An 11,018-nucleotide genomic window follows, 5' to 3' on the forward strand; every position below is an offset into this window, starting at 1 on the left:
CTAGTAATTGCTTCTCCAGATAGTGGGCTGGACACAGACAACTGCACACAGATGCAGCACAACATGAAAATAAATTTAAATCTCATTTGCTTTTTAGTGACTTAAGTCTTTGTTTACGAACAAAGGCTAAAAGAAGTCACTTTCATTAGTTTAGATGGCTCTCATCAGTACTCCTTCCATTTACTCTATCACAAGGAGTTACAAAGACTTCACTCTGTAGGTCTTCAAGCTGGCAGTCTTAGTATCTTGTTTGTACAGAAACCTGCACTTTGCTGGAAGTCCAACTTGAAATCAAAACTTCTAGTACCCCTAGATACTTCAGTGCTCAGCATCCCTGAACTCTTTTTCCTGGTGTTCTACAGACACTACACGTTTGTGTCCATACAAAAGCGATCCAAGTCTCCCCCTCATAGTTCAATACAGATGAATGATAGGTTCACACACACACCCCTGAAATGGTAAAGCAAGCTGAAGTGGGCTACACTAACCTCAAACCATCTGGCTTGAAATCTTGTTCTACCTCCATGGCCTGAGGGAGTTCACAGCTTGAATCAAAAGCTTAAAATAAATTATCATGAGGAAACTGCTGCACCACATTTAAATGCAATGCATTCTCAGAGCTTCACCTAGGAAATTTTCCTTAGAGAGAAAGGAGACAAACTGTTTAAATGTGTCTTGTTTTGGTGTAGTGAACTGAGGAAAGCGTAGGCATGTGCAAAGTGAGTTCCAGAGCGCAGGGAAAAAAGTTAACCTTCAAACTTCATTTGGACAAGGCAAAAAATCTGGAACATCTACTACTAATCTAATCACTAGATTTAAGTCACAAAATTGTCCTCCTCTTTCTGCAGCAGCATTGCTCCATGCAATAAACTCACAGCAAGACCCACACGAAAGCTATGGTGCTGCCACAGACCTTAATGCATCACTGCTTTCCTATTGCTGACTAGCAAATACTGCCAAGTAGCTCATTTTAAGGCCAGAAATAATTAAATGTTTTGAATATTTCAGCTATAAATAGGACTGATGAGCTAAGTTCCAAAGACTTGTTTGGATATCCAGTAAGAGTAACAGAGGAGTAGGGGAGGTGGGGGGAAGACACATTTAACTCTCCCTGTTCCTTCCGGGCAATGGGATGTTAAGGGACAGATCTAGAACTGTTACATAAACTGTGAGCAGAAGTACCTGAAGCTACAATTCTGCCAGGGAAGGGGAAAAAGAAGATATTCTGATGACCTAGATACCTATGAAGCGTCACAATTAATCAAACAATAGGCCTGTCTACTCCCAAGTGCTTTAAATTGCTTCTCTGTTGAATGGTCTGCATGCAGGCAGGAGCAGACAGCTCTTCCACAGCTATGCAAAATACTGATAAACTGACATTTTGCATTCTCTGTTTAAGGGGACTAAACAGCTAGAGGGAAACTTCATTATAATGAAGAACTAAAGTCAAGCCTCAAATTCAGCTATTTTCAGCAAATACATACAAGTAAGATAATACCAATAAGCAGAGACTAGGACAGAAGCAGCACAAACCCTGACACAACCTAGTAGGTAGCAAAAAAAAAAAAATTGTTATATATATATATATAAGGATTGCTTTTCTGAAAGCACATAATAAAAGATGTTTCTCCATAGCTACAAGGAAAAACTTGGAGGGTAGGGATAGTGACAAAGCATGCTTTTCATCCTTCTTCCACTCTGCCTAAAAACCACAGCTATTATTAGCACACACATTGAAGGACCTAACAGGATCTCTACCCACAGTAAGGTTTACCAGTACTTTTCCAGCCCCCTCAAAGAATGCTGCTTTAGAATACTAAGACTAAGGCAGATGAAAGCACTAAAAGGCCTCTTCCTCGCCTTTTCTCCCCTTTCTTACCCATCCCCCAGGTTCCCAAGGATGGGAATGAGAATACACCGGATCCGACAATGTCCTAGTTCATCATGGACTCTAGAAACAGCAAGTAAAAGCTCTTTATGAACACTGCAGGCTAACTGGGTCCTTGCAGGCCACACAGATTTAAACTAGGAAGGCTTCTGCTTGTACTTCAATGATTTTATTTAAGGTTGCTGCTCAGTCAAGAAGATTCAGTCAGTATTTTCTAATCAGTTTGGGCCATAACTACATTTTACGTACCTTGTATGTATTCCTCATGTCAGCAGCTGATAACTTAAACAACAATCAGCTAATCCAAACCAAGATTTTGAGTGAGAAAGGTAGGGAGAAAAGAATAAGGGGAGAGATGCTAACTGAAATTACCCCATGTTTTTTCATTAGATTAGCAGCCAGAATAGGTTTAGTCACCCAGCTGCATCTGTACCATGGCCACAGAGGAGCTCAGCAGCAAGCAAAGCAAGTAGTCACTTTTGCTGTACAGCGACACATGCCAAAGGGGCAGTTTTCATACCCATTTCCAGGATAAACAAGCTGTCAGTCAGGAACACCAACAGCTTTAAGGAAACAGAGCAAGCCAAAGAGGCTTTGATTTTTCCTTTTTGATCAAACCATGCTTCTAACAATCTGAAGCTTCTAAACAACAGTGATCTTTTAGCCAAAGCTCCAGTTTACACTCAGCTTCCTACCTCCCTTTAAGCTCCTGCAGCTTGTTAGAACTGCCTATCCAGCTTTTCCATCACTGAACTCCATAATTGTTTTAATAACTAGTTCTACATGTCATTTCAAAGAATAAGGAGCAGAACAGGGTGAGACTGGGTTTACCTTAAGAAACTGCCTTCTAGATCACATAGCTAGCAAGACTGATACACCTTCAGTTATACCTTCAGACACCTTATGGAGTATTTAAATTCCTTCTCCCTCTCCCTTCTCAACTGTTCTTAACCTGGTAGCATCACTAACACACACACACACACACACCAGATGAAAGGGAAGTGTGACTGCAGGACACACAACATATGCCAACACAATTAACACCCAGATCAACAACGTGAACTGAAACAGGAAAAAAACCCTACGCAAGTCACATTTAGGGAGAACTGAAACCAAAAAACCAAGTCACATTTTGCATGCATTCACTTTATCTCCACTGGAGGAAGAGATTTTTCTCACACAGCTATGACAAAAGTAGTTTTCATCACAGTCCCTGATGCTAAGAGGCATGTAGACAAAGAGGCCTGGACTGACATATCACTTTCCTGCAATTAACCCATAATAATCGAGACAGTACCTAACCACGTCCATACACTTCAGAGCCCTGCACCTACTCTCCACAACTCCTGAGTCTCTGCCAGGCATCATTACTGTTGCTGCACAGAAGTCCCTTGCTAAGGCAACAGCTCAAATTACATTTATTCTGCCAACAGGACAGTGCCAGTAACTGCTGTCTCCTCTCTCCCCTGTTGCCTCTTCAAGCCTGTTTCAGCAGCACAGCTGAGTTAACCACCCACTCACACAAGGGCTCTCCCACTCTTTCCCCATTTCCAGTACCACACAGTACCACACTGCCTTTCCTGCTAATTTTGCCACATATCTAATGCTGCTGAGAGGCAAGTCACCTAAACAAACCAAACCAGCAGAAAAAGCAATCCAATCCAGTTTTCTACAAACTATATCACCTCAGTAAGAGTCCAATGAGCACCAGAGCTAAAGACAAACAAAAAGCAGAGCTACACAGCTTCATCTGCAGGGCATAGGGTCAGTTCAACTCTGCTGTTGAACAGGGCAGGACTGCTGCCCTCTGTGCTGGCACCGTTGTCCTAGGTCCAGGCACCAACTCAAACACAAGGTGATGTGCTGTGCACTCTACAGCCTCTGAAACAGCTGCACCAGCACAACTGAGGGGGAGGCACAAGCTGCTTGACTGGGCACTGCTGCAACAAGAAACATTCAGTTTTGTGACTAAAACCTAGTTAAGCTGGAAAACTTCTCCAGACTCTCAGAACTCACAAGTACAGTTAAGAAGTGTGTTCATGTGGAGACTGACTTAGTGATATGTGATAACACTGCAAAGATGGGTAGACAACTGGGCTGTAACTGGATCAGACTGTGTGTTGCCAAGGATTTGTCTAGATCTGAAATAATTTAGATTTAGGCTGGGCTGGCCAACACATTTGTTAACCTTCACTTAACAACAAGGTTTCTTTCCTTTGCAAACGGAGGTTAACCTAGTTTCAGTTTTGAAAGTAACACAGGCTAGGATGTGTAATTCGTGGGAAGACCTTGAGCTTGGCATGGTCCTTCCTGCACTAGAGGAGCATTCCCTTGAACATTCCTACTGAATATACTGTACCTGCTAAGAGCTGTCTCTACTAAAGAGTAGATAAGAATTTTGATTTCAAGATCACCAGTTAAGTTGTCACAAGGACGCTGTAAAGCACTTACACTTTAGTAACAGCTCCACGCAACAAGCACCTTTGTATCAGTTCAAAGGGCTCAAGACTTACCTACTTACCTAAGCTTCTTTAACATCATTCATGACACTTGTTAACACAGAAACCTGAGCCACTGCTAGCAAAACAACAGTCTTAACAACAGGAGCATTTTGGGGTTTTAAACAGCATTTTCCTGGGACAGCAAATGCTGTTATGTGTAAGCTAATGGCTGCTGGCCAGTCAAGCCTCAGGGCTAGCATTGGGGGGTGGGGGGGAAGACAGGAATCCCAGAGGTAAGGCAAGCCACACCATCCTTCTGAAAGGAACAAATACAGAAGGGGAGCTGGTTACTACTTCTCTTTACATCAAGTTCTCAGAGTAGTCTGAATACATCTAGCTGATCCAACTGCTTTTCTACAGGACAGCACACCATACCATATGCTGAGACTACAAATGGTTTAATATCCACCTTTCACTTGGGTGGAGAAAGAAGGAAATACAACTGCCTGAAGACTGTATGTTTAACATACCCCTCCAAACAACAGTTTAGTCTTTGTAGATCATATTTTTTGTCCTCATTCTGTGGATCCATGAAATCTTTCCTTACAGTATATACAGGACGAACACTGGGGAAAAAAGTCTAGGTTTAGAAGATGAACCTGAACAGAGATAGATAGCAGTGTGTTGCTCTTTAAAGCCCAGAAAAGATTAATCTAGTCAGTTCTAACGCACTACAGAAATAAGAAGTCAACAACAGCTTAGACTACAGAACAGCTCAGTTTGATATTTGATTAATGAAGCAGTGATATGTCTGCAACTCAAAGTACTTAGACTGAGACTCTAAGAATAACATTCAGCCTATCACAAGCCAACTTCCAACCTCTTTAAACACACCAGATTGCATTTTAAGGATCTTCTCAAACAAGCAAGATTCCTAGTAGCATCTGAAGGTTCCACAAGTACTTAAATCGCATCTGCTACCTAAATGCTCATAGTGGATAGCATGTTCATTTTTCCATTGAAAAAATTAAGCTTAATAGCAGAAGTTGCATTTCTTAATGCTCCTACCACTATTTTATTTTTATTTTTTTCCTTTTAAACCTCAGAGCATAGCATGTGGTAAGTTTTCAGTAGCTACTTATTTCTACAGTACTATTAGTCTAAAAATACCCCAGTTCTGTACCCCAACCCCTAAAGCATTACTTACTGCACTTTTGCAAACAATTTCTGTACTAAGAAGTGACATACTAGAATCTAGAAAGATTTCCTTTTAACTATTTTGTACTGTATTCCCTCCCTTATCCCCATGACAAGCTTAAGATTTTCTTGCTTGGAAGATAAGTGGGAACTTCCTTGAGGGCAGCTTTAAGGTCATGTTTAGAATCACGCTGCTGTCACTAACAAGAACAATTCCTTAGAATTGTTCAGAATTACAAAGTATTTAAGAAATCATTTATCTTAAAAGCAAGATAACTTCTTGTTTTAAGAAAGTGATTTGGTTACATCAAGAACCTTAACCTTATTTTCTACAGTAGTCATTTTCACTACTATTCTATGTCTAAGCAACACATTAAAGGAAGCCAAGCTTCTGCCTCCGTGCCTAGCAGTTCACGTACTTTTGAGTGACTGTACCTCCTCTGAAATCAGTACTGTGATAATTTCCATAATAGGCAGAGGACTGACAGACAATACCTTTCATGTCACAATTGTTTAAGGTTCCCTGAGTACATCATGCTACACAGACTACGATAAATGAACAGCCACAGGTAAAAGCCAGAAGACCCTTTCTTACATTTACCTGAGGAGCTGAAAACGCAGAAGGGGTTGAGAAGGGGAGGGAAGTAAGGGATAGTATGAAAGTTTGCAGGCAGTAGTATCATAGGATTGAGTTTACAGAAAGTTAAAATAACTGCACTTATTCTTCCACTCAGCAGTACCACCCTGTTTGAGAAGATAAGACGTGAGAACAACTTTTCCAAGTATGCACAACATACAAGAAGTAGTCCTAACACGTCAGTACAAGCAGTTGACATGTTCTCCAACAGGTTTCTATATTTTTTTAACTTGGATTGAAAATAAAAAAAAAAAAAAAAAAAAAAAAAAAGCCTTATAGTCCTGGAATCATTATATACCACACTGCTCAAAAGACACTTCATACATTTTACTGAGACAAATAAGAACTTGTAAATTCAACATAACTATCTCTAAGGAAAAAAAAATTTATTATTATTTGACACTAACTACAGACTGGACCTTGATTCTGATCTCGCTTGAGCAACAACTGCCTAAGAGCAAATTCTACTCATGAATATCAATCTACTCGAAATTACATTCTATGCTCCATGTCTGTAATCTGTACAACATTTTATTAGTTCAAGTCTTCAATTCCCACTGCCTTCCAGGTTTTGGCTTCTATTCCAGTCTTTTCAGAGAAGCCGCCCAGTAGCACACAAACCCCACCTTGCCATACAGAAATCACTGGTATGTAGGGCTGAAAATGCAATCAATCACTTGCTCATTGTCTGCACTGAAAATAAACCTGGAAAATACATTTAGAACAAGAAAAAAAAAATGTAACACAGGACATCTCTGCTCCTAGCAAAAGCATATCAGAATATCCCTGATACCGTACACAAGCCGTAAATAGAGGCCCAGGAACCAAGCTGTAAGCTGAGTCCTTTCCCAAAAGGCACTTTGTGCAGTCTTACAGCTTTGCCAGTTCTCTTATCCATTCCTCCAGGACACAGAAGAGCAGGGCGATTCTTTTAAAAGAAGCTGGTCCTTCATAAATCATTTCTGCAGAGGCCCAAATAGACTTAGCTCTCACATTATATTTGATTTCCTATTAGCCCTGCTCATGAGTTCATTATGCTGGCATCAAACAGGAATTCCAATAGTCATCTTACCTGCATTCATTCAAGTAACTTTTGTCAGACTGCTTAGATGCTATATGGCTCAGTAATGCCATCTTTGGTGTCAAACATTAGGCTTTAAGTTTTTCCAACCTTAAAGAGGAGCCAGCTACCAACCATTATAAAATTAGCATAGCTATTTTTTCTGTTTAGTTAACGAGAAAGGGAGGAGAGACTTATTTAGCTTCACAGATCATACTGAGCACAAAGATCTACTGTTCTCACACTAGAATGAGATACAAACTGGTCTTGTTACCTCAAGGAGTAACACCCCCATGGAGCAACTAGAATTCTCAGTGATAAACTCCAGGCAAACTAACTAGATAGCTTTAGGATATGTTAACGCATGAACAACCTGCTATGGAGGGAAGTCATTAAGTGAATTTACCAGCTATGGTACTATAATGGCATACGTACACTCCCTCCCAAACACAAAGAGGGAGGGTAAGATCCTTGCTTTTCTACAGAGTGATAACTCCAGTTAAACACCAACAGGTTGTTACTTGCCTAGGATTAATTTATACCCTAGATCATCTCCCAGTAACTCATTTGTACAGCTACAAAATACAATGGGCGTTACCTTCAAGTCTTAGGACATAAATTCAGTCAAATATGAATTAACAGTGGGGGAGGAAAGACAGATCTTCAAATTCCTCAGATTTCATTCCAGGTTTCTTAAGTGGGCAGAGGATCAACTTCCCAATTTAAATGTCTTCCTGAGTTCCTCTAACTTTTATATTGAATGTGTTTCAGAAAGCATGCTTAGCAAGCACATAAAATCTTGCTTTCCTAGAAAAGAACACTACACAAAATATATTTCTTTCAGAAATAAACAGAAGTCAAAGGTCAGACAAGTTAGCTACCAATGCTCTCAGAACTTTAGTCCCTATTACATATTAATTTGCTGCTAGAAATGACTCAATTATAATCATTGTCCTAATAGATATTATTAATTTCATATCAGTCATTTCTTTGCAGCTAACTGAAACAGCAGACATCAATCTGAGTGGTGTTTTCACATATATTTCAAACATGTTCATCTGTTTGTTCTGGTGTTTCAGATACAAATCCCAACCCCACAAATGTATCCATGTAAATCAACTCCCTACACAGCACTATGACCTCAAAATCAGCTATAGAGTAAGATAATATTCTTCGTGTCAACAACCACCTTCCAAAAACAAGGAAAGCTACTTCCATCTTTCTTCCAGGACATCAAGAAGTCCAGTTTGCTGAAAATGTTTTAAGAGACCCAGTCAATTCTTCAGTAAGAGTAAAGTCTTAAGAACCAATGAATGTAAGTACTTCCGAAAACTTCCAATTGTTTACAAATGACAAATACAGCAGGCCTGCCTATGCTGACGCTTATAAAATATTTTTGTGCCTTGTTCACCTTAGATAGTTGAGATTAAAGACAAAACCTTGAAATACTAATGATTGGTATAGTAACTTTGAAAAGTTAATGCAGGATTTAGCAAAAAGTTGAAAAACTGCACTCAAACTGGCAGCTTACAGATCACATTGTAAGCACAATATGCAGCAACAGTAAAAACAAGGATTTTAAAGCTTAAGACTTCCATTCAGAGACTGCCACGCCAGGATATCAAAAATTATCCCCAGGACAGGGCCTGTTCACAACTGCAGTGCAGTAACAAAAGCAACTTCAAACTTCACCTTACATAGAAAGGTTAGATTTAAGTGAAGCTTGGCAGTTTTCCTTATGAATGTCCTTGGAACAGCCAGAAACATTTACAGACTGTGCTAAGATGTACAACAGTCTACTAACAACAGGCACAAAGTTAAAACTAGTTTTATCATAGTGCTGAAGCAAAACCTGAGATCCAGCTTCCACTGGAGATTAACACCACCATGGCTCACCACCAAAACAAGAACAACACAGAATTTAATTTACCTGCATTTCCATCTACTTATTACATTTGGTTTTGCAGCTGGGCAAGTCAGAGAGGATGTGATACTGCCATCAGGAGATAAGTGCTCTTCTATTTCATCGGAGGAAAATCCCCAGCCCTCCTCCCCTCCAACAGACCTGCTCTTTATCCAGTCGAGCCAGCTAGAGGTAGCGTCCCTGTTCTTATTAGAACGAGAAAACAATCCCTCATCTACCACAGGATCTTGCTCCAGTCAGTGGTACTTGATTAGTATAGTAAGTAAGCAAACATTCATCACTGATATTTAACCAAAACACGAGGCACAGTTGGCACAAAGTACCTGAGAAGTATCAGCACTCCTGCATGACCTGGCTCAAGCATTCCTGTCCATCCAACACAAACAAGAGCTACTTGCCTTCCTAAACTAGGAGAGACTGTTGTATTTAAAGGAATGTTTTTATGATAGTTCAAGTAAAACTGCTCCATGCTAGACCTACTTCAGAAATGTCTTCAAGTTGCAGGCAGGTGAACATGAAAAGGAAAGAATGCAGCCTTCCTTCCTCAACCTCACTCCCTGCTCTCAAAACAATTCTAGTTGAAACACTGCAGAGCTATTGCTATTATTTGACGAGGAACTGCAATATCATTAGTGACTTTAGGGTAAGCTAGAACATAACAGCTGTTAAGCAACACTTAGTAATGGTACAGAAGGAGTTACAGGCCTCTCCTGTTACATTTCTCTTCTTGTAACTATTCCAATCTACCACTCTGCTTTATTTCATTGAACAGAAAGCTCTTCTGCAAGCAGGCACAGATCATCCATATCTGTACATACAGACCCTATCAATTGTTACATGCCTGAAGTACACAAGCAACTTAACAGTGACAGGCACGTGTCTCCACCACTAATGATGACACAGTTACCTTAAGGGCCATTTATTGCAGGTGTGCTGGTGCTTTTATGATCCTGAGTTATACAATAATCCAATGCTTTGAGATTATTAGATGACATAGTGGTGAAAACACACAGAACCATCAAAGAAAATTCAGCAGTGCTGGGGGGGGCAGACACCAGTACACAAGCAGTAAAGCAGTGTCATCTCCTCAATTTCAATCTCTGGACTCTTTTAAATTATTTAATCACAATACTGCGAAACACAATCAAACATTTCCACATGCGTGCTCAGAAGCATTGCCTTCTCCTCCCTATAAAAAAAAAAAAAAGTCAGTAAGTAGCCATTCCGCACCTGCCAGTTTACAGTGTGGTTAGATTTCCCAGTCTCCAGTTGGTTTGCAAATGAAGCAATTGAAACCAGTAGTGGCACATGGCATCTGCTAGATTTTGTTAATCGTGCACAGTCCAATCATTCTGCTTCCAAATTAAGTGAGAGTTATACAACAAAGATGTTAAAATAGTTCGGTGTTCTAGTGCAGCACTAAAAATCTCACGCGATTCAACTTAGTGTTCAAGTCACTACAGTCCTCAAAAGTCCCAGGTCCCCCCCCTCACACAAAGTATGGCGGAGAGAGGGTTACAAGTTCTCAGCTTTAAAGCTGTTCTTGAGAAATCACCGTATTAAAAAAAAAAAAAAAAAACACCACATACTGCGCAGACTCCAGCACATCCGAGGCCAAACACCGAGCCAGAGGCATGTCCCATCGCCACCGGCAGATCTATTACAAGCAAGACCAGCACTGACGGTGGAGCGCATCGGGTCCGTACGGGGACGGGCCAACAGGGATTAGCCGCCTCCTTCCCCGAGCTGCCCGGTTCTGCTCCCTTCGCAGGTGGACGTCGCTGCGGGGAAGCGGGCGCCCTCCAGGCTGCCTCGCTGCGGCCCCGGGAGCGTGCCCGGCGAGCGCCCCGCGGCCCCGCCGGGCGGCACCA

At 40.9% G+C, this 11,018-nt stretch overlaps 1 protein-coding gene across 1 annotated transcript in view; it reads right to left on the reverse strand.

The window, feature by feature from the left end:
* The window catches only part of ATL2 (atlastin GTPase 2), a 38,817-nt gene extending 27,960 nt beyond the window's left edge, over window positions 1–10,857 (reverse strand). Inside the window, exon 1 of the mRNA XM_035893814.1 lies at window positions 10,737–10,857. Within this exon, the coding sequence (XP_035749707.1) occupies window positions 10,737–10,842 (106 nt within the window). The 5' untranslated portion in view covers window positions 10,843–10,857. The remainder of the gene's footprint in view (window positions 1–10,736) is intronic.
* Window positions 10,858–11,018: the final 161 nt, after the last annotated feature.

This window comes from Egretta garzetta, unplaced genomic scaffold, assembly GCF_000687185.1.
Source record: "Egretta garzetta isolate BGI_Z169 unplaced genomic scaffold, ASM68718v1 scaffold360, whole genome shotgun sequence".
In the NCBI taxonomy this organism is placed as follows: domain Eukaryota; kingdom Metazoa; phylum Chordata; class Aves; order Pelecaniformes; family Ardeidae; genus Egretta; species Egretta garzetta.